Source organism: Dipodomys merriami, unplaced genomic scaffold (assembly GCF_024711535.1).
Source record: "Dipodomys merriami isolate MVZ:Mamm:240054 unplaced genomic scaffold, mDipMer1.0.p SCAF_31, whole genome shotgun sequence".
In the NCBI taxonomy this organism is placed as follows: Eukaryota; Metazoa; Chordata; class Mammalia; order Rodentia; family Heteromyidae; genus Dipodomys; species Dipodomys merriami.
In genome coordinates, this window is record NW_027204604.1 from 13,806,812 (window position 1) to 13,830,077 (window position 23,266).

The 23,266-nt window shown below is 51.3% G+C and overlaps 1 protein-coding gene across 2 annotated transcripts; it reads left to right on the plus strand.

The window, feature by feature from the left end:
- The first annotated feature begins 114 nt into the window (after positions 1-114).
- On the plus strand, positions 115-23,204 carry Csrp1 (cysteine and glycine rich protein 1). 2 transcript variants are annotated; one of them, XM_070041847.1, is made up of 6 exons: positions 115-220; positions 10,558-10,670; positions 16,844-17,012; positions 18,655-18,784; positions 21,370-21,463; positions 22,040-23,204. In XM_070041847.1, exons 2-6 carry the CDS (start codon positions 10,559-10,561, stop codon positions 22,114-22,116), a joined length of 582 nt encoding a protein of 193 aa, XP_069897948.1. In that variant the 5' UTR covers positions 115-220; position 10,558; the 3' UTR covers positions 22,117-23,204. The 2 variants fall into 2 exon arrangements, with proteins under 2 accessions (XP_069897948.1, XP_069897947.1); XM_070041846.1 differs by lacking the exon at positions 115-220 and adding an exon at positions 2,792-2,809.
- The last annotated feature ends 62 nt before the right edge of the window (positions 23,205-23,266 follow it).

Sequence of the window (23,266 nt, forward strand, 5' to 3'; positions counted from 1 at the left end):
TCCCCGCGGCCGCCGCCGGGAAGCCGGGTCTGGGCGGGGACCGGGCCGCCGGGCTCCTCGCCGTGACATCAGCCCTGTGCAGTGCGGTGTGCAAAGCCCGCTGGTTGGCGCGGCGCGGGACACGCCTTCCCGGAGCGGAACAAAACGGTGCGCGCGCGCGGTGGGGTGCACGCAGCCCCGGCTTCCCGAGCGCCCGCCGTCGCCCCGCCGCCGCCGCCAGGTGAGTGCGCCCCCCGCCGCCGCCCCGCGCGGGGTCCTCGGCGGCGCCCCCTTCCCGGCCACCGCCGGGCCCCGGCCCTGCGCGCGCTCCCCGGGGCGCCCCCGCCCGCGGCCGTCAGAAAAGTTTGGAGGAACCGCGGGAAGCGGCCGGCGCGGGCCGGTCCCCTCGTTCCAGGAAGCGCCGCGCCCCTCCCCAAGCCGGGGCTTCGGGGACCCCCCCGTTGGCATCCGCGGGGGCCCTGACCCAGGGCGACCCGGCTCTCCCCGCTGCCTGCAGGTCGGGCAAAACAATCGGCGATTCTGCAGGGCACTGACGCTCTTTGTATGGCCGAGAGATGAGGGCATCCGTGCCACCCCCTCCCTGGCCCTCCTCTCGCAGGCGGAACATGCCCGCGCCCGGGGACTGGGGAAACATCTGGCCCTGTGGGCGTGGTCTTGGGCCTTGGGGGGGCCCCAGAGCGCAGGTGCGGGTTTTCCTTTTCTTAAAAAAGAGAGAGAGAGATGAAAACTGCATGGTTTCACCTCCCTTCCTCTCCTCCCAGGTCTTGGTGCCAGGTGGGGACCCCATGACTCAAACATGGAAGAGCCTACAGGGACTGTTCTGTGGCTTTGGCCCTTGAAGGCTGGGGTGGAGATGGGCGCCCACGATGAGCACATTCGAGCACCTTGCAGTGTGTGAACAACACACCGGGACAGGTGTTTTACCTGGTGGTGAGGGCAGGTGAAGGGGCAGATGATTCACCTGGTGGCTACAACTTGGCCGCGATCTGCACACTTCAGGCTCCTCTGTCATCACCCGGTGGAGGTCGGGGGTGCCCTCCCTAAAGTGGGGGGCTCCAGCCTGAACCCCTGTTCCCTGGGGGTGATTGAATAGGCAGGTCTCCCACTACCTTCTCCGTGGTCAGTGTCTTGGAATACCACTCCTACATCTCTGAGAAGCCCTCAGGAGGGTCTTGAAGGCCAGCAGGCTGACTCGTAGATTTGCCTTGGCCCTACACCACTGACCTTGAACAGGTGATCACTTACTTTTCCCTGCCTCAGTTTCTGAGTGGGTATTTGGTGCTAGCATTACAAAAGCCTTTCCACAGGATTGTGCTCAAGTACCGCTGCCTTCTGTCCTCTCCTCTCCCCTTTCTGGGGCAAGCCTAGTGGCCTCCATTCCTCAGACCATCTGGGGATTGCCAACAGGTGGAACTTGACAGTTGGGTACTGAGTTTTCCTGGTGTTCACTCACATGCTGCCTCCCGCTGCCCGGCCACACCTTCGGAGAGTCTGACCTGAACCCTAGGCTGCTGTTTGCATTTTTATGTCCTCCTCATTGCAGAGTGCAGGCTGGAGCTTCTGTGTCCCCCTGTGAAGGACCCTCTCTTAGGTGATGATAGCCAGGATGGAGACAATCTGACAGAAAAGGAAGTTTATCTTGCACAGGGTGTGGTGTTGGCCTTGGCCAGAGGCACTATTCCCAAGGCCTCCATGCCTAGGGAGTGGAGAGCAGGGTCTGGGTGTGGAGAGGGCACAGGAGGAACAGAAAAGCAGGCCCAGGAGCTCTGACTGGCCTGCTAAGCAGAGTGAAAACCAAGGGTATCCTGGATTCTTTGCTCCTGGTCTGCCCTAGCACCTGCCTTCCTAGCCCACGTGTTCTCTTTAGTAATTCAGTCTTCCCAGAGCCAGAATTACAGCTTAGGTAATGTTGATTTGATTAGTGATTAGTAAACACTGGGTGAATGAAGCCAGGTGGCGAGACTCATACCTGTGATTCCCAGGAAGTTGAGACTGGAGGAACACAAGTTCAAGTCCAGCCTGGGCTACAAAGCAAGTTAGAGGCCAGTCTGAGTTACATAGTAAGACTGGATTTAAAAAAATTTTTTTTTTAAACACAACAAATGAACATTTGTAGGAATGGCCTTTCAGCTGAATTATCTTACTGGATATTAATAAATTTTGCTAATAGTTGTCAGGCAGGTTTTTCATTTAGGTAGTGATTACAAACAGGTAAAGTTTTTATTCACTGTGGATTTCCTGATTGGAAGGCTTTCCTGTAGGCTGCTAGTTTATGCAAGCTTGATTCTGGGTGAGAAGTTGACTTGCTAGAGGCCTGTAAAGATGCAAGCATTAAACATTTTGGAGATCCAAAGAGATGCCAGCAGCGAAAGGATTCCTCCAAGTCTGTAGTTTCCTATTATGCAGACCCAGTGGCAAATACCGAGCTATAAAAACGAGCCTTTAGAGTTAGAACTGGTCTCTCCTGAAGATAATAGTATCAGCTATCTGCACTAGTTGTGTTCTGGGCAGGTGCTAATTCCTTCATGTGTATTATCTTGACACTTTATGGGGTGAGTAGGTGCTTGCTGCTGCTGGCTAATGAAGAAACCAAGGCTCTGAGGTGGAGTTAGGAACTTGCCCAGGACAGCAGCTGGTCCCTCGTGCAGTCCCTGTTCAAGTGGAGACTGACTGCTCCTATAAACCTGGTATTTTTTCTTTACCATCTCCCTCTGTTTTTCTTTCTTTCCAGGTCAGCTCACTCTGGAAACGGCTGTCATTTGTGAAACATTAGCTTTAGAAGACAGCTCTGCAGTGGCTTACTGATGATGTAAAGGCAGATAGAACTTTGTGGTTTGGGCATGGATGTGGTCACGGTTGGAAAATCCAGTCTTTAGGTTTTCACTCTTGCGGTGTGGCTGGGCAGGAGAGGGAAGAACCCGGCTCGTTTTCCAGCAGACCTGATGCATGTTTGAGTTTTGGGACCAGCCTTGCAGGGGGAAAAAAAGCCTGGGAAAGAGCAAGAGAAGAAGAGAGAAAGACAGCCAGAGGTGGGGTGGAGTGAGCGGGAGAGAGAGCTACTGTTGCTGCTGCTTGGGGAATGGAGGGTCTACAGCCCTGACAGGCAGTCAGTCGCCTGCTGTTTCCAGTTGTCAGGAATTTATATGGTAATGACGTGGCTTGTACTACACAGTTCCCCAGGAATGTGTCTGACGTCAGCACTGAGTAATTCCCATGTATGGTAAAGTGTGTAATTAAGAGACAGTGAGTGTTTCCAGACTCTGGCATTTCCACAAGGCAGCGTCTGGCTCCTCTACCGTGCCGGGGGAGGAAGGAGCAGCAGGTTTGCAGCTGGAGCCTGGCCTAACCAGGTGCCCCTTCTTCCCTTGGGCATTCTCTCGAGGGGGGGTGGTGTGGGATGGCGTTCCTGGACCTGCCAGCTGCTGGCAACCTGTGTTTATCGAGGCTAAGTGCTCCTTTGTTTTTACTTTTTAAAAATTCATCAAAGAAAAACATCCAGGTCTTTTTGTTTAAGCATGTGGGCTAGCTAATTGTTACCATTCTAGATGACATCATTTCAGACGCAAGCAAATCCAATTACTTAATTCATCTGCAAAGCCTGATTATGATATAGAATTTCCTGTTAGTTTCAAAATACTTAGAAGAAGCCGTAGAGCACTGGCTTTGCATTTGTGAAGCCCTGGGATTCATCCTCAGCAACTCCCATCTCCCTGCCTGCCCTCCCCCCCACCAAAAAAAAGCATAGTAGGGACACACATCTGTAATTCCTACTACAGGAGTCCTCAGCAAGAGGATTAGGCTGCAAGGCCTGCCTGCCTAAAACTGGATTTTAGATCCCACACCCAAAGTCCAGGGGTCCCATGTTAGGTCTGGCCACTCCCTTCCATATGCCAAGTTAAAGAGACACAGCAGGGAAAGATTTATTACATGGTAGTGTGGGAAGACATTACTTCAGTAATTTTCAGTCAGCCTCAGATTAAATAGGGAGACTTGGGGGCAGAGGGTGAGAAGGGTAGGCATTGTTAAGACAGTGTCAACCCACAGGTGTAGCTTGACTGGTCTTTAGCTCAGCCTTTGACTCTAGATACCTGTCAGGAAGCCTGTAACATTTGACTGTTTTCTTCCAGATGATAAGAAGACTGTTGAGGGTCAGTTTGCTATTGTCTTAACATGCTTATTGGTGAATCTGTTCTTCTTGAGGCCTAAGGTACTTATAAAGTGACTGCAGGAGAAAATGACTCAGAGCAAAGGACAAAGTCAGGGTGGGTGATAGTATCTAGCTTTAGTTCATTCACAGGCCTAGCCAAAACAAAAAACATTTTCAAGCTAGGCACCAGTGGCTCATGTCTGTTCTTGCTACCCAGGAGGTTGAGATCAGAGGATTTCAGTTTGAAGCTAGCCCAGGAAGTAAAGTCCATGAGATTTTTAATTCCTCTTAACCAGCAAATAAGCCAGAAGTAGAGTTGTGGCTCAGGGAAAGTGCCAGCCTTGAGTGGAAAAGAGCTCAGGAACAGTGTCCAGGCTTCACGTTCAAGCTTCAACACCTGTACAGTAAGAACACAGAACCAAACTTTTTTTTTTTTGGTTGGTCATGGGGCTTAAACTCGGCCTGGACGCTGTCCCTGCACTCTTCAGCTTAAGGCTAGTGTTCTACCACTTGAGCCGGTTTTCTGATGGTTAATTGGAAATAAGAGTCTCATGGACTTTCCTGCCTAGGCTGGCTTTGAACCTTGATCCTCAAATCTCAGCCTTGATTAGAGGGGTGAGCCACCAGCGCTGGGCCAGAACCAAACATTTTTAAGTTGGCTTTTACAAGATAAAACAAATGAAAGGGCTAGGCACTTGGGTCAAGAAGTAGAGAACTTGCCTATATACATGAGTTCAAAACCAACAACAAAAGAAGTCATACTGCCCTCCCCCCCAATTTCCTCTTTCATAGGGCCTTCAGATAATTGAACTTCAGTGGTAGAGACCTCTGCTATGAAAGACACTGGGGGACCAGAGGGGAAATGGAGAGACACAGCATTGCCCTCAGCAGCTCCCAGTCCCATGAGAGCCATGGGGCAAAGGTTTGAAAGCAGAGTGCTTCAGGATCTGGAGTCATCATAGCTTAGTGATGCTGGATGACTCCTAAGAGTCAAGTTCAAAGTTCCAAAGAAACCAGATACTGGGCTCCATGCAGCTGAGGTGGTGTCTGTGCTGTTTCTCCATTGGCTATTCCTCCATGAGGGACTGTTACCTTCACGGGAGGTCTTAGGGGTCACTGGTAAGATGCAGGCTCTGTGAGCTCTAAACCACCCCTCCCTTTTCCTTCTGTTCTTGGCTGCTGTATGGATCTGGGGGTGTGGAGAAAGACATTGAGCTGCTTAGCTGGAAAGGATGACAAACACTCCTGTGTACCTGGCAGATACCAAACAGCTCAGGTAACCAGAGCAGCACATTTCTAACTAGATAAACACCTGACAGGTCTTTACTGGACCAAGAGGGTGGAGATGTAATCCTTCTGGCTGGCTGTAGGGAACAAGGGATTAGGGGGTAGGAGAGACGGGTCTTTCCACTGGGAAAATAAAAATGTGGAATGGGTTTTCAGGCCTGGGTGACTGGGTCAGGCACCCCTGATATTCCTTAAATAGGAAACATGACCCACGGAATCCATCAATCTTGAGAGGATAGATCCAAGATGGCGGCACTTACAGCTGCAGAGGCAGAAAGGGAAAAGACTCACACTTACTCCAAATTTCCTGTAAGTCAAGCTGAAGTCTCAGGTCCAGCTGACAAATGAATGAAAAAGAGCAGCAGGCTTGTGTTAGTTGCATATCAAAAGAGTCTTATCACTGATCTAGTTTGAAGCTCCTGACTGTTAGGGAAATGAGTCCCTTCTCATAGCTTAGTCCACTCCTTCCCTTCTCCACTGCTTAGCATGCTCCCTTCCTAGGCAGCAATCGGCCCGTGTAGTAAAGGCAGTAGTAATCAACTTCCAACCCCCTTTACCTTGGGATGGCGCTTCTCTGGGGCAGCTCCCACCATATAAGAGCCCCTTAGAGTGACCTTCAGGTCTGGGCAGCTGCAGGACCCTGATCTACTATTTGGACAGCAGCCATAAATCCTAGTCTGACATGATGAAGCTCCTGGCCCACATGTCCACACCGGGGTCTCCACCTCCTAGCCCCTTCTAGCCCCTCCTAAACCTCCTAGGTTACATAGGTCACCCTGGTACTTCTTGTCACTTCTCCCTTGTGAGAAGGAGTCTTGCCGGCCCCCTTTCCCGGCAATAAACCTTTCTTTGTTTTCTGTACCTGGATGTGGTACTCTGGCAGAGTCTAATTAATCTTAATTTGCTATCACTGACTTTTTAGATAAACACCCAACTGGATATATCCAGCCACCATAAAGAAAATTCAAGTTTTATTCTTACTGGGATTATCAAGACAGTGAGGGAGGGCTGGGAAGGTGGCTCAGTGGTAGAGCGCTTGCCTTGCATGCATGAGGCCCTGGGTTCGATTCCTCAGCACCACATAAGCAAAAAGAAAAAAGCCAGAAGTGGTGCTGTGGCTCAAGTGGTAGAGTGCTAGCCTTGAGCTGAAGAGCTGAGGGACATCGCCCAGGCCCAGAGTTCAGGCCCCATGACCGGACCCCCCCCTCCCCCCCAAAAAAAAGACAGTGAGGGAAAACAAACCAGAACACAGACAGCAATTCCAATAGGAATATAACTCTCTGAAGAGAAACCACTGTGGATTTTGTGATTATAGAAAGCAGCAATGATTCTTGATCACCGGAGCCATGTATTGGAGAGCCTGAAGTAAAGACAGGGCCCCGGCTTGTGGTCTCATGTAGTCAGACAACTGAGGTGCTAAACCCCAAAAGAGTTAACTAGTAGCTTGTCCCAGACTCCCTAGCTGGTTGACAGATCAGTCAGGAGTTCCTGGTTCCCAGCCGGGCATATAGCTTCTCAGGACTGTTCCTTCCAGATGTGCATCATCTGGGAAGGAGCATAGCCCTCTGGCTACACATCTGGCAGGGTGGTATGAAGGCTTGGATAGGCCAGTCTATTAGTGGTGTAAGACACCCTGCCATTCCTTTCGTACATTCTGGTTTAATCTGGAGAGAGGAGGGAAAGGAGAGGGAGCGGTCTCTTTGTGAGACACAGGCAAATGAAACTAAAAGCAGAAAGTAACTTGCTACAGATTCCTAACCTTTAAACAGCACAGCCTAAACCATCCTGGGGGAAAGTTCTTTGCCACAGCAGGTCTTCAGTCTCCCCGGCTTCAACCTCCCCCAAACAGGGAAGCCAATTGAAGAGCCAAGTCCCCCTCTAGGCCACAAACAGAAACAGCTTTCCATTTAAGGCAATCCAGCCTCCCACTGGCAGAATTTGGCTGCTGGAAACAAGAGGCTGGGTGGAGCCAGTGGGGCAAGAAGGTGGCCAGGACTCTGTGCAGGGTCCCCAGAGGGGTCTTCATCTGGGCAGAGTGAAGAGCCAGAGGCCCTTCCTGGCTATGGACAGTCTCCAGGCCTGGAGCCCCCTATTCTAGAACTGTCCTCTTAAGGAGAGAACCCCAACCAGACACCAGGTGCAAAGGAACAGCCCCGCTAGAGGCATCCTGAGCAGATCTCCCTGCCTGACAGGTCCCTGGGCTTCACCCATCTCTCCGCCCATGTTCCCAATTCCCCGGGGCCCTGTTGGATGTGGGTCCCTCATGCGGGGCCAAGGAGAACAAGGGGAGGCCTGTCTGGAGCTTTGGGTCTCCCCCAGCGGGAGCTGGGCCTTGTGTCTGGGAACAAAGCACTGTTTGGCATGGCTCCCCACCATGTGGTTAGGGGAACTTTCCTCCCTTCGGGGTGTCCCTGGGGACACGAGTGTGACTCCTGCTGGTTATGAGGTCTGGAAAGGGAGGAGAGGGCTAAGCATGAGATCCAGCCTTAATGAACCCCATGCTTGTCCTGTTCAACCTAGAGACTGGGGTCATGGAGGAAAGAGGTGGATGGAGCTGCCGTAGAATCCAGTTCTGCCTCTCCCCGCTGAGAGATGACAAGCACGTTGCCTAACATCTCTGAATCTTGCTTTTCTTATCTGCAATGCGGGCATGTACTATCTATCTTCAGATGACAGGGTACATTGGGATGATACCCTTTGACAGTCTGGTGTGCAGGAGGTGGCGGGGTGGGCCGGTTCCCAGGGTCAGGGCCTGTCTGCCTGTCTGGCTCCATGTGGCTGAGCACATCTCCCCAGAGCTTTTGGAGCTGTCAGAAATGGGCTAGGCGCTGGCCGGGGAATAGAATGGGTCATGATTGGCTTAGATTATTTAGGCTCTGTCCCTACTCAGAGATAAATGTTTCCCTTGAAGAGAACTGCCATTCCTGAGCAAGAAGGGAAGAGTGGTCAGGCAGTAATAGATGTTGCCTTCCTGTGAAGTTGCCTTTATGCTGGGTGGTTTTTTAGCCCCAGCCTTAGCTCAGTAAAGGCATTTGTCCTGGAGTCTTCAGGACAGAAAGGGGTGAAGGACCCGTGGGATATGAAAGGCTGGCCGTGGGAACTGGTGCCTGTCTGCAGGTGTGTCAGAGGTGTGCCCCAGCCTGTGGGGCTGGACAGGAGGTGGGAGGGGGCACCTTTCCTGAAGTCTTCTGTCGTCTTGGTAAGAATGGGCTCCATAACCGGGGATAGTGGCAAGCTGGCATTACCAACGCCTTTCCCTCTCCTTCGGCCCTGCTGCTCCCTCTGCTCAGGTTCACTGAGCCTCCCTGCTAGATCCCAGGTTCTCTGCAGGTCCACTGGGCCCAGCGGTGACCTGCAGTCCTCTGCCTCAAGCACCCTTTCTCAATTATCTATAGCAGGTGCTAGGCAGGGCCCAGAGACACCATGGAACATGACCCGCACTCTCTTCTTGAGCCGAGGCCCATGCCACTGTCGCTGGGAAGCTCTCTGGCGGTGGAGGCCGTGTTTCCCTTTAGCCTGAACATTGACTCTGGCACCAGGACAACAAGTTCTCAAAGCCACCTCCTGTTTTCCAGCAACTCTCCCACATAGGACCTGGGGCTTTGCTCCTTCCGCTTCTTTATCTCCTCTGGCTCTACCCCCCTTTCCTAGCCCCCTATGTCCCTTTTACTTACCAAGTCCGGGGCCACACTGGTATCCATCTTGCATCCTCAGTCCGGGAGCCGGGAAGAGCTCGCCTCTCTTCATGGTCTTGTCTCTTCCTGTTATGTCTGTTAGGGGAAAGATGGAGATGAAAGGAGAGAAGCTGGTTCCATTGCTCTTGTCTTCTGTTCTCCAAGGTCCTGTGGCCTACACCCTCTGGTGGCCTTGGGCATACCACACTGCACCTCATTCAGTCCTGAGAGATACTTCTAAGCAGTGGCTTCTATTTTCGTCTGCAATTTTAGATGTAGAAATCAAGGTTTGGAAAGAGTTTCCCAGGCTCTTAGAGCTGGCAAGTGGCAGGCTCAAGATTGGACCACACTGTGGCTCTGAACTAAAAAAAATACCTCCAAGTTGATCCAGACCATCTGCTTTGGGCTCACCTGGGGTGCTTATCAAAAAAGCCATATTCTGCCAGGCACCTGTGGCTTACACCTGTAATCCTAGCTACTCAGGAGGCTGAGATCTGAGGATCTGCCCCTATGCTCGTCTTTTGACCATATGTGTTCTGCTCATTTGTGAGCTTTCAGAAACAGATGTTTTGGGGGTTGTGAAGGTGGCTCAGTGGTAGAGTGCTTGCTTTGCATGCATGAGGCCCTGGGTTCGATAGCTCTCAGCACCACATAAGCAGAAAAAGCTGGAAGTGATGCTGTGGCTCAAGTGGTAGAGCGCTAGCCTTGAGCTGAAGAGCTGAGGGACAGCGCCCAGGCCCAGAGTTCAGGCCCCATGACCAAAACAAACAAACAACAACAACAAAAACAAAAACATGTTTTGTGAATTCTGCTCGATCTGTTTATGTGTGTGTATGTGCATGTGTGCACACGCACCCATCCTAGGACTTGAATACAGGGCCTGGGTGCTGTCCCTGAGCTTTTTTGCTCATGATTAGTGCTCTACCACTTGAGCCACAGCTCCACTTCTGGCTTTTCGGTGGTTAATCAGAAATAAGATTCTTACAGACTTGCTGCTGGCTTCTCAGATTTCTGCTTCCCAAGTTGCTAGGATTACAGGTGTGAGCCACCAACAGCAATGCCCCGCTGATCTGTTCTTTTGAGGCTATGCTTTGTGAGTAGTACCCTCACCTGCATGCAGCCTGGCTGGTCCCCTGGCAGTGCCTACAGCCTCCTTGGTAAAACCTGTGTCTTATGCTTGTTTGTGTCCTATTGAGTGTCTTGGACACAGAGCTGACAACCCAGCAGCCATTGGTAACTAGCATTGGATGGAAGGAGGGTCCCCAGGAGCAGCTGCAAGGTGTTGTTGAGAAGAAACTGGAAGTGATCCAGCAGGAAGTGATCCAGTGGTCCCCAGAGGGATACCACTTTTCCCTTTGCTTCTCAGTCTCTGCCTGGTGCTTTTTTGCCATGGGTAATCTATTCTCATTGCTTTGTGAACATAATTCCCATTTCTGTGTTCCTTTTCAGAATGCCAAACTGGGGAGGAGGCAAGAAATGTGGGGTGTGCCAGAAGACCGTCTACTTTGCTGAGGAGGTCCAGTGTGAAGGCAACAGCTTCCACAAATCCTGCTTCCTGTGCAGTAAGTCCCACCCAGGCCGGCCAGGCCTGCCCCTACAGTCGGGGCCTGTCAACACCCCAGGGAACGGTCCCATGGGATGTAAACAGCTTGACATTTGGCTGAAGCACAGTTGGGGAGGGGAAACACTTAAGGGCCTCTTTGTTCCCTTTAGAAGCTGTTTTCTGAGGGGTGAACTGGCCAGGGCTGGTTGGGGTGGCAGGCGTGCAGGGGCTGAGAGCCAAGCTGGAAAGACTTGGTTAGGAAAACTTTCCACTCTCTTCTTTTCTCTCACTCACTCGCTTGTCCTTTCTCCCAGCCCCAATTCCATCATTTCAGAGGAGGAAACTGTGTGTGTATGTGCTGATACTAGGGCTTGAACTCAGGGCCTATACACTGTCCCTTAGCTTTTTCGCTCAAGGCTGGTACTGTACCATGTGAGCCACTTCTGGCCACTTCTGGCTTCTTGCTAGTTCATTGGAGAGAAGAGTTCCATGTTCTTTCCTGCCCAGGCTGGCTTTGAACCACAGTCCTCGTATCTCAGCCGCCTGAGTGGTTAGACTTACAGGCATGAGCCACATTACCTCGGCAGAAGAGGACACTTTTCGTGCAAATTTTTACTAGCCTTCACATCCAAATGATCACTCGTGAAAAGGCGGCAACTTCTGATGAAGGTCAATGTAGAGGAAGGTGAGGCTCTTCCTTCCGCAGCCCTTTCAAGCTATTTCATCCACTTTCTACATTCCATTCCTACTCCTCTCCTGCGAGGAGAGGAAGAAGAGGCTCCAAGTTTGTAGCTATCCCCTCCTAAAAATCTAGAATGAGAGTTACTGCATTTACAAGTCTGAAAGAGTAAGAAATAGGCACAGGATGCCAAGCCGCGAGAGTCAGGTCTACCTAAGAACCCTGTCTCCTCGATGCTGCTCTGGTTCATACCTAGTCCTGATGAAGTTTCCAGAAAGTGCCAACTTGGAGGAGCCTCTCTTCTGATTCCTGAATGGTTGATGTGATATGATCAGAGCAGAATGTCCACATAAGAAAAGTCACCTACCATAAATGCATTTTAGAAACACAGTTGAATTGTCTGTTTAGATGAAGGACAAGTTTATCAATTTTTCTCATCAGCATTTTATGAGGCTGTTGTGAGAACTGAAAGGAACTTGTGAAACAAAGCACTTACCAGGCACTGGTGGCTCTCACCTGTAAACCTAGCTATCCAAGAAGCTGAGATCTGAGGATCTTAGTTCAAAACCAGTCTGAGCAGGAAAATCTATGAGACTCTTAACTGCAGTTAATCAGCAAGCAAACAAAAAAACAAAAAAACAAACCCAGAAGTGGAGCTCAAGTGGTAGAACACTAGCTTTGAGCAAAAAAAAAAAACTAAGGGACAGTGCCCAGGTCAAAAAGTACTGGCACCAGGGATGGGAAGGTGGCTCAGTGATAGAGTGCTTGCCTTGCATGCATGAGGCCCTGGGTTCCATTCCTCAGTACCACATAAGCAGAAAAAGCCGGAAGTGGTGCTGTGGCTCAAGTGGTAGAGTGTTAGCCTTGAGCTGAAGAGCTGAGGGACAGCGCCCAGGCCCAGAGTTCAGACCCCATGACTACCACCAACAACAAAAAAGGACTGGCACCAAAAACTAAAAAGCACTTAAAGCAACTGTGGATGTTCAATAAATGACAGACACTTCTTTGGTGTACACGCATGCCTATGTGTACACATACACATCATGTTTATTGCCCTGGGATCTACGCCATGTACTGTGACAGAGAAGAGAGCTCCTGGGGATTTGATGTCCCAGCCTCTTTGGATGCTCTAGGGAAAGAATGACTTGCACATCATGCATTGTATGAGATCGTTGGGAGATCTAAGCTTCCTTTGCTCCCCGGTAGACTGGGCTCTTGAAAAGAATCTATGTGGACCAAGGGTTACCTGTTCACGGAATGTTGTCCACATCTTTATCCACCCTGAAGCCACCCGGCATAGGACAGACAGGGCCCCACACTGCCCAGTGAGTCTGGAGTGACAGCCTCAGGGCTTGTGTGACACCAAGCTCCAGGCCAGCTCTGCTGGCTTCCGGTCTGCAGTCTGCTTATTACAGTTCATCACTCAGATTTTCCAGCAGTTGCTTCCCCGCCCCCCAAGAGAATCAGGGAGGCCTTGGCCCTGACTAGGAAGAGGCTCTAGGCTGCGGGGTTCCAAAGGGCCTCTGCTCCCAAGTGTTACTTAATCATAGATGAAGAGAAGCCAGCTGTGCCCCAGAGTCCTGCCTGCAGTCCTGCTGTGGAGGGAGGTCAGGAATTCAGGGGGTGGCATGGGAAGGAAGGAACAGTGCCTGGGGCAGCACGAAGTGGGGGTTTGAGGGGGTGTCAGGGATTAGAAACCGTTGCAGAAAGTCAGACTGGGGAGCAGGGGGAGGGAGGGTATTATGCAGAGGAAAGAAATGGTTGGGTGTATCTCTGGGGTCTCAGGGCCTGGGCAGCTCTTCCTGGATGTCAGGGCACTGCCTATGCCCAGTGCTCTGGGTCTTCACCCTGTGTGCCAGCCCTTTGAGACTTGCTTAGGAATTGCTTTATTGGGTGGTCAGTGTCCAGCTTGAATTTAAGGTAACCCACAGATTAAAGGACTTTACCTCCTAAAGAAGGGGGAGGCTGGCAGAGATTGGGCCTAGATGGCATGGAACACAAGAGGTGTGTGTGTGTGTGTGTGTGTGTGTGTGTGTGTGTGTGTGTGTGTGTGTGTGTGTGTGTGTGTGTTCAGTTGTGAGGCTTGGGCCTAGATGGCATGGAACACAAGAGGTGTGTGTGTGTGTGTGTGTGTGTGTGTGTGTGTGTGTGTGTGTGTGTGTGTGTGTGTGTGTGTGTGTGTGTGTGTGTGTGTGTGTGTGTTCAGTTGTGAGGCTTGAACTCAGAGCCTGGACACTGTCCCTGAGATTTTGTGCTCAAGGCTGGCGCCCCACCACTTGAGCCACAGCTGGTTTTCTGGTAGATAAAAGTCTTGTGGCTCAACGCCTAGGCTGGCTTTGAACCGTGATCCTCAGATCTCAGCCCCCTGAGTAGCTAGGATGACAGGTGTGAGCCACCAGCACCTGGCCCAAAAGAAGTTTTCATCATTCAGGTTCTTGGCTCTGGGTTCAGCCCAGCTTGGTGCCCACATTTCCTTTCTTGAGAGTCTGGGATGGGCACAAGAAGACTGCATGATGTACTAGCACTTTCCCAGGACTTACACCCCTGTAGTCTCAGTAGGGCAGGCAGTTCCCATTAGCGGAGGGTTCAGCTCTCTCAGAGGAGAACTCAGCTCTGGCCTGGAGCCTGCTGGAGGCTCAGCGCCTATCTCTCATCTGCAACCAGGGTTGGCTGATGTGAGCAGCCACCTTGTGGACAAGAAGGACCACGTGTCCTAGCCTGATGGTGGCAGCTAAGAAAACTGATGCCTGCAGACTGGCCCTCTGCTGTTCCCCAGAGGCGTAGAGCACAGAGGAAGCTTGCAGAGCATGAATATGCCCTCTGACCTTCAGGGTGAAGTTGAAAGTCAGTTTCACCCTTCTGGGCTTACTGCTTGACCAACACTAGGGAGCCTTGGGCTGGCAGAAAACCAGCAGTGGAAATCAGGGGCCAGGATCTGGCCTTGCCCTGCCTCTGGTTATGTGAACTTGAACTGTGTGTCGTCCTTCCCCCTCCCCTGTGGGCCTTGTTTTCCTTCTAGAGAAAAATGACTCTCCGTCTTGGCTGGAGCAAAGTCACTGCCACTTTCTTGTACTTCCAAATGGCATTGCTAGGCCCCACCCAGCCAGGTGGTATCTGGAAGTACACCTTCCCTGACAAATACACTAAGCCAGTTTTTTGGTTTTGTTTTTCTTTTTCTTTTCTGGCAGTACTGGGTTTGAACTCAGGGCCTTAAGATTGTTCAACTGGCACCACCACTTGGAGCCATACCTCTAACCCTGCATTTTGCTGGTTATTAGGAGGATGGAGGTCTAGCATACTTCTACCTGGGCTAACCACAAACCATAATCCCCCTGAGTAGCTAAGATTGTAGGCATGAACCTTGGTTGCCTGCTTTTTTATTATCTTAGTATTATTTGGTAGAAATGATTATTCATAAGGGATAGAAGGAGTAGGGAGCATGTTCCAAACCTTCCCTTAGACCTTACAAAAGAGCTGAGTTCTCTACTATGAAATTTGGAAGGAGATGAAGGGACAGGAGGCCCTAGGGAGAAGTGTAGAGTGGGCCGGGGTGGGCAGGCCACATGTCTAAGAGAACTCAAATCACAGTCCTAGGCATTTCCTGACCAGCATAACAGGGCAGCCATCTTGAAGGTAGCAACAAGTAGGCCCTGATGTCTCCTCTGTGCTGAAGTCTTGCTGGTGACATCAGCCAAAGAGGCTTGGTTCCCCAACCACTCTTTGCTTTCTGCCTTCCCTCAGATCTTGGAATTTCCAGTTCAGTGTAGGTCTGGTGGGAATAATTTCAGGCCAGTTCTTGACTCCTCACCCTAGAAGGGAATGTTGGAGCCTTTAGCCTTCTGTTCCCTGGGGGGTGGGGGGGAGGTGATGGGAGGTTCCATATTTGGGTGGCCCAGATTATAGGAATTAGGTGGAGATCTCCAGGGCAGGACAGGAGGTCCTTATTTAGTCTGAAGCCTACAACCTCTGGGGCTCAGGGTGAGAGTTTCTGGTGGAGGACTGGGCCCTTTAAAGGCAAGAACAAGTTGTTAGCCATTAAACCGATCTTCTATCTCCTCTCAGAGACTTAAGAGGCTCTGCTTCTTCAGAGGTATCCTTTGGCTTCTGGCTTCAGAGGTGTGTGTGTGAATGTTCATTCAGGCCCACCAAATCCCACCCAGTTAGGATGACAGGATGAGATTTAAAGATGAAGTGAGGTCTTGTGAGAAAAATGGTTGGAAAAGTTTGTGATCTCTTGAGGCCTGGGCCTGACCCTTGCCTTCTCTGTCTCCCAGTGGGAGCAGCTTTGTAGAGTTCTATAAAGTAGCCAATGTTTATTGTGGACCTGTTACACTGGCTACTGTGGGCAATGTGTCACAGGTAAGACCTCAGTGGAGTCTTAGAACCACCTTTTGGGGTAGACACAATCACCTGTGTTTACAAATGAGGCCACAGAGGCTGCGAACTCAAAATCTCTTGCTCTAGCCACAGCTTGGAAGGAAGGCTGGACTCTGATGCCAACTCTGGATCTTCTTATGCAGGAAGGCGGAGGAGGCCCACAGGTTTTCTCACCCTATTCCAATCTCTCTTTCTCCTGGGGACCAAGAAGTTCTTTCCAGTGTCTGCGCTCGCTTTTCCCTAAGACATAGTGATTTCTGAGAAACCACAAATCCTGATTAGCGTGGCCTGTGTCTCATTTCAAAGCCCGCCATGTTGGGTACTTAATACTTGCTCAACTTTTCTGCAATTCAGGACCCATACATATTCAACATTTCTCCAGTTCACCAGCACACCCCCTCTCAACTCCATCACTGCACAGACGTCTCCCAATTCCATTGTTGGAGTAGGAAACTCCTGCCCTTCTTCTTTTCTGCTTTCTCCTCCCATGGTGGGACAGAGGTCAAGGTCAGAGGGAAGAGCTTCATCTGATGCCCTGTAGGATGTGATCCCTGGGGTCTGAGGGAAACATGGATTCTTGGAAGTATATGGGGAGGTGGGGATGTACACATACCATCCTTCTGCCCTCCGGCTCATTGGTCACCTCTGTTCCTCCTCCTCCTCCTCCTCCTCCTCCTCCTCCTCCTCCTCCTCCTCTTCCTCCTCCTCCTCTTCCTCCTCCTCTTCCTCTTCCTCCTCCTCCTCTTCCTCCTCTTCCTCTTCCTCCTCCTCCTCTTCCTCCTCCTCCTCTTCCTCCTCCTCCTCTTCCTCCTCCTCCTTCCCTCCCTCCTCCTCGCTTGAACTCAGGACCTGGGTGCTGTCCTAGAGCTTTTTTGCTCAAGGCTAGCACTCTACCACTTTGAACCACAGCTCCCCTGGGTAATTGGAGATGAGTCTCATGATCTTTCTTACCCAGGCTGGCTTTGAACTGCAATCCTCAGATCTCAGCCTCCTGAGTAGTAGTATGAGTCAACAGTGCCAGGCTTGCCCTCCGTTTCTACACAGCTCCTAAGAGGGCAGGATAATATGTGCAAAATGCCCAGAGAGCTTCAGGAACAAACTGGCTATGGCTCACCATTCCTGTGTCTCCCCTACAGTGGTCTGTAAGAAGAATCTGGACAGCACCACTGTGGCCGTGCACGGGGAGGAGATCTACTGCAAGTCCTGCTATGGCAAGAAGTATGGGCCAAAAGGCTACGGCTATGGGCAGGGCGCAGGCACCCTGAGCACAGACAAGGGGGAGTCGCTGGGCATCAAGCATGAGGAGTAAGTACAAGATCTTCTCCCGCCCTTTCTGGGGTTCTCTACCTTGCCCCTGAATTTGTGCATTTTCATCCAGTTTTGGTTAAGCAGTGGAAAGCTCAGAAAGCGATTGATCTAAAAGGGAGAGCTAAGGGCTGCTGCATGGCTCAAAAGCTAGAGCGCTTGTGCATTTTGTGGGTCTAGAGGTTATGGCTCAACCCATAGGGCCACAAAGACTAAACTCTTAAAAACCCAAGAATTTCTTTTTCTGTGTGTGTGTGTGTGTGTGTGTGTGTGTGTGTGTGTGTGTGTGTGTTTGTGTGTGTGTGTGTGTCAGAGAAAGAGAGAGAGAGAGAGAGTGAGAAAGAGAGAAAGAGAGAAAAAGAATGAGAATGAATACTGGGGCTCAAATTCAGGGCCTGTGTACTTTTCCCCAGCTTTTTTGCTTGAAGTTGGCTCTCTATCACTTGAGCCACACCTCCATGTCCAGCTTTTTGGTGGTTAATTGGGAGACAAGAGTCTCATGGACTTTCCTGCTTGGTCTGCCTTTAAATTGTGATCCTTAGTCTCAGCCTCCCAGTTCCTCAGGAAGCTGAGATCCGAAGGACATGATTTAAAGCCAGTCTGGGCAGAAAAATCCTCAGGGGTACATCTCTAAAATAATTATCAAAAAACCAAGGCTGGAGGTATGGCTCAAGGGGTAGAGCACCAGCTGAGCAAGCTAGTTGATGAAGCTTGAGGCCTGAGTTCAATCTCCAGTACTGGACAAACAAAACAAACAAACAGACAAAAAAAGAAAGCTAGGCCAGTGGCACACGCCTATAATCTCAGTACTCTGGAGCCTACAACCGAAGGATGGCCAAGTTTAAGGCCAGCTTAGGTTACACAGGGTAATCCTGTCCCAAAAACAAAACAAAAAATGTAAATAAATACAATTAAAAAAATAAAGGGAGCCATAGAGCAGCCAAGGACCCAGCCAGGAATGCAACAGGTCAAGCTGTTCCTGGCACTGAGCATGCGTCGTATATTTCTATAAACATCACCCGAGCTGGGAGGGGCCCCAACAAATATTTGTATCCAACTTCCTCATTTTAAAGACGAAAAAAACGCAGGAGATTCCTGACAAGTGGGTTTCTGACCCAGCCCAGGGTTTGGGAGCAGCGCCGCCAGGCCAGCCTTGCTGTCAACCTGTGAGAGAAAGTCATTTCTTTGCTTTGGACATGCCACAGGGGGACACTGGGTCTCCCTGGCCTCTGACCTGCTGGTGTGTGGGGCTGTTGTCTGTCAGCCTGGCCAGTGCATCAGTTCTGGGGAAACAGGCAGAGATGATGGACGAGTTACTAAGTTTCAGCCAAGGTCATTGCCCTTGGGGAATGATCTGTTACTGGATTTCTTCCGGAAAGAATCTAAGAATAGACCAGCTGCAGAAATGAGGAGCTGAGGAGGGGTTTCTTAGCAAACGAGGAGTGAAATGATTCTGGGGTTGTAACTGGGTGATGGAAGGAAGTATGAAGTGTCCGTGAATGTAACACGCGGCAGAGCCTTGCTTCGTCCATCTGTGCCATGGACGACGGCCCTTGCATTTGTGGATCTTATCCGTGGAAGGCCAGTCCCACCTGTATTTGCTACTGAAAGTCAGTTAATCCTGTGTACTTCCTCCATGCAGAGCACCTGGCCACAGGCCCACCACCAACCCCAATGCATCCAAGTTCGCCCAGAAGATCGGCGGCTCCGAGCGCTGCCCGCGGTGTAGCCAGGCCGTCTATGCAGCAGAGAAGGTGATTGGTGCCGGGAAGGTAAGGTGCTAATGGACACAAGGTGCTATGGCAAGAAGACACCTTCCAGAAAGGTAGACCACAGAACTTTGCAAATAGTGACCGTACCTCTGCTTGTGATCACATTACTTTTTCTCTTTCTTGCTTTGTCCAGTATGAAATGGAAAACATTAAAAAAAAAAAAAATACCTGGGCTGGGAAGTTGGCTCAGTGGTAGAGTGCTTGCCTTGCATGCCTGAGGCCCTGGGTTCGATTCCTCAGCACCACATAAGCAAAAAGAAAAAAGCTGGAAGTGGTGCTGTGGCTCAAGTGGTAGAGCGCTAGCCTTGAGCTGAAGAGCTGAGGGACAGCGCCCAGGCTCAGAGTTCAGGCCCCACGACCGGACCCCCCCCCAAAAAAAATACCTAACAGGAGCTGGGAATGTGGCTTAGTGGTAGAATGCTTGCCCAGCATGCATGAAGTCTTGGGCTCCCTTGGTTCGATTCCTCAGTACTACATAAACCATAGAAAAAAGCTGGAAGTAGTGCTGTGGCTCAAATTAGAGTGCTACCCTGAACAAAAGAAGCTCAGGGACAGTGCCCAGGCCCTGAGTTCAAGCCCCAGGACTGGCGCACACGCACACACACGCACGCACACACACACACACACACACACACACACACAAGCATAATTAACAAACAAAATACCTAGGAATTGCTATTTTGATGACATAGATGGGCATAAAAGGTAAAGTACTAAGTACTAAGCAGCAGAGAAGTGAGTAAGAGTTGAAAAGGGAAAGGCAGGGAGAAGTTCAACCCTGGGGAGCAGGGAGCAGGACATACTTTGTAGGTTCTGTGGGAAGGAGCAGAGTCAGAGCTCCACTGAGGCAGCTGGTTTGGAAAAGTGAGGTGGGTGGTGATCCATTTGTGACCCAGTCCTTCTCCAGCCTGGAGAGCGAGGGTAGCAGCCTCTGCTTTATAGAGGAGGACACAAAGGCTGGGTGAGGTTGCATGAGACACTGAGAGAGGCCTGGAACCCCCACGTCAGCTCCCCGGACGCCGCCACTCTTGCTTGAGCACAGGGGAAGGAGCCTGGGGCGAGGGGTAGTGGCATGGAAATCTGAAAGCACCCAGCTTCCTTTCACTACCTCCAGCCTGGACACCCGTGGCTGTGCTGAGGTCTGTCTGTCCTTAAAAGGCATTGTTTGTCCTGCCCGACTGCTGCCGGCCCCTTGCTTTTAGATTAGCAGTGTTTTTAGAGTTTAGCAGTGTGGTCTACACAGCAGCCTCTCAGCCTTCTCAGCTGTTGTTGATGGGAGCCAGCTGTCAAGCAGTCATACCGACTGTGCAGCTGCTGCTGTGCCAGAGTGTGTGTGTGTGTGTGTGAGAGAGAGAGAGAGAGAGAGAGAAAGAGAGAGAGAGAGAGAGTATGTGTGTGTGTGTGAGAGAGAGAGAGTATATGTGTGATTACTGTGTGTGTGTGTGTGTGAGAGAGAGAGAGAGAGAGAGAGAGAGAGAGAGAGAGAGAGAGAGAGAGAGAGAGAGAGAGAGAGAGAGAGAGAGAGAGTATATGTGTGATTACTGTGCACAGACCTGAGCCTGTGCTGCCACCTCTGGTCACCTCTTAGAACTACTCATAGCCTTCTATGGCCTGCCCCTGCTGACTTGGATTCTTTGTAGAGACCCACTCTCCTTCCTCAGTCCCACTAGACAACACTGCCCCAGGGCCTCCTCCCTGCCGGACCCCCTGAAGAAGTCATTTAGTGCTCACTGCTACCTCGTGAGGGAGGTATGGCCAGACCACTCCCAGAGCTTGCTGGCTAAGATAAAGTAAGACCTGAGTTCCAGGACCTCAGCAGGTGGGCTCTTCTAGAAGAATCCTGTTTACTAATGTCTGTGATGGGCCACGTGCTGGTGGCTCAGGCCTGTAATCCTAGCAATTCAGGAAGCTGAGATCTGAGAACTGTAGTTCAAAGTTAGCTGGGGCAGGAAAGTCCATGAGACGCTTACCTTCAATTAACCATCAAAACATTGGAACTGGAGCTGGAGGTTAAGTGGTAGAGCACCAGCCTTGAGTGTTTAAAAAGCTAAAGGACAGGACCCAGGCCTTGAGTTCAAGCCTTGTGACCTGCACAAAACAATAAAAACAAATGTTTGTGTTGTGTGGCCAGACATCAGCCATCTAGGAAGTGAGTCCACATGGCGCTCCTGCCAGGTAGGCAGAGGTCCCCAGGGGAGGACACTAGAGAGGCCATTCACCAGTGTGTGCCAGCCTGAGGAGTCCAGAGGCCTTTGCTCATCCTGCTAGTCTGCAGGCAGAATGGGTGTGGGGAAGGTCTGTCTAGTTGCCGACGGGGAAGTACCTCTTTGGATGTGGCCTCAGCCCCATATTTCCTTTGTGTGGTGTGCCTGGTGCCACTTACATTAAACTATTGCAGCATGCATCTGGAAATGCGGTAAGGTTGGTTGAGGTCAGTCCCTGCCCCAATTCCCCAAGGGATCCAGCAACCTTGGGTCACCTCCCAGCAGCCCCTGCCTAGGAGGACCTTTCCATCATGGCTTTCAAAGGGCACAGGGACATCCTGGTTACTAGCAGTAGCACTGACTGTCTCCTTTCTTACCTAGTCCTGGCATAAGTCCTGCTTCCGGTGTGCCAAGTGTGGGAAAGGCCTGGAGTCTACCACCCTGGCAGACAAGGATGGCGAGATCTATTGCAAAGGTGGGTAGTTTCGCCATTTTTTGTTTTCTTTTTCTTTGCTGTCAGTTCAGGGCCTGGGTGCTGTCCCTGAGCTTTTTTGCTTAAGGCTAGTTACAATCTACCATTTGAGCCACAGCACCACTTTCGGCTTTTTGCCAGTTAATTGGAGGTAAGAGTCTCTCAGACTTTTCTGTCCAGGCTGACTCCAAACTATGATCCTGGGATCTCAGCCTCCTGAGTAGCTGGGGTTACAGGTGTGAGCCACTGGCACCAGGCAATAATTTCACTTCTTACTGAGGATCAGGAGGCTTGAGATGGGAGGGAGATGGAAGCTGTATCTCTCCTTGCCTTAATATCCACAAGCCATTTCATGTGACTCTTTCCGGTCATGGATGGGGAAACAAGCCAGAGGGAGGAAAGGACTTGATCGGATTCCGCTGGATTCCCATCCGATGATCTTCAATCCTTACAGGAAATGGGTCCCTCTCACAACTGAGCTGGACAGTTGCTGTAGTCATGGGGGGAACTCCCAGGGCTGGTGGGAGGAGCTGCTAGGCAGGGAGCAAAATGTCTTTACCCTGTGTCCTCTCTCTGCAGGATGCTATGCTAAAAACTTTGGACCCAAAGGCTTCGGCTTCGGACAGGGAGCTGGAGCCTTGGTCCACTCAGAGTGAAGCCGCCATTGCCTGCTGCACCGTCCACTCCTGTGCTTCTCATCGCCACCCCCCTGCAGCAGCCTCGGCGCCCCCCCAGGACCTCGCTCACTCAGCCCTGCCACACCTCACTAATGACTTGAACTTGGGCATCTGGCTCCCTTTGGTTTAGGGGGGTCTGGCCTGAGCTCCCACCTCACTAAGGAGTTCCCCCTTCCTGTCCTCTGATACTACCACCAGTAGGAGACACCTGTCTTTTTAGTCTAAGTGGGACCAGACCTCCTCTCCCTATACTTCACCCCACAGACCTCGGCTTTTGGCCTCTTAAGCTCAATGTCTGACAGCAACCAGCCAGGGCACCTGGGCCACATCTTGAAGTCTAAAGGAGGAGCAGCAGCTATAGGCCAAAAGGAAGCAGACCCAGAAATAGGCAGGGAAAGGCGGTGGCTTACTGGACCGTAGGGGTTCTCCTGTGGTAGAGGATAGGCTGCTGGTGTCTCTCAGAAGAAGTCTGAGGAGTCCCAGAGGAGTAGTCACTGTGGAAGGCTGAGATGTGTACAGGCATGGCCCTAACCCTTAGAGAGGGTCCCCTTGCTTCTCTGGCCTGAGTCTGTGGAACTGGTGGACTCCCATTTAGGACTGGAGGATCCATTCTCAGGAGGTCGTCTGACCCCCTTCTGCATCTAGTTCCTGGTTTGGAGAATCAGAGTGACATACTTCCAATACACATTTGAGTTTCTTAGTGGTCCACCTCTTAGGGGAGTTGGTGCTGGCCCTAACTATGGGTCCTGAGGCTGCAGTGGCCAGCTCCTCCCTGCTCCCAGCCCAGCCCACTGTTCCCTGGATGTGGAGGGAGGCAGACAGCCTCAGCCTTCTTTCAACATTCCTTCTCTCTGTGCCCACTCCTTACACCTCCCCCTTGTACCTCCATCCCTGGGCACCTTTGCTGGTCCTATAGCTCCATTTGTTCCAGGCCTGCAGGTCAGGAGCGGCAGGCTGAGAGGGAGGGGCAGCGTTCCCAACCACTGACAGGACGCCTCTGTAGCTGCAGAAGCAGGCTGCGTTCAAGCTGATTTTCCATCTGGTCAATAAAGCTGTTTAGAACAGAACTCTGGTGTCCTGACCCTGTGTCTGCCAGGCGTGGCCACACCATCCCCTTGGAATCCGGGAG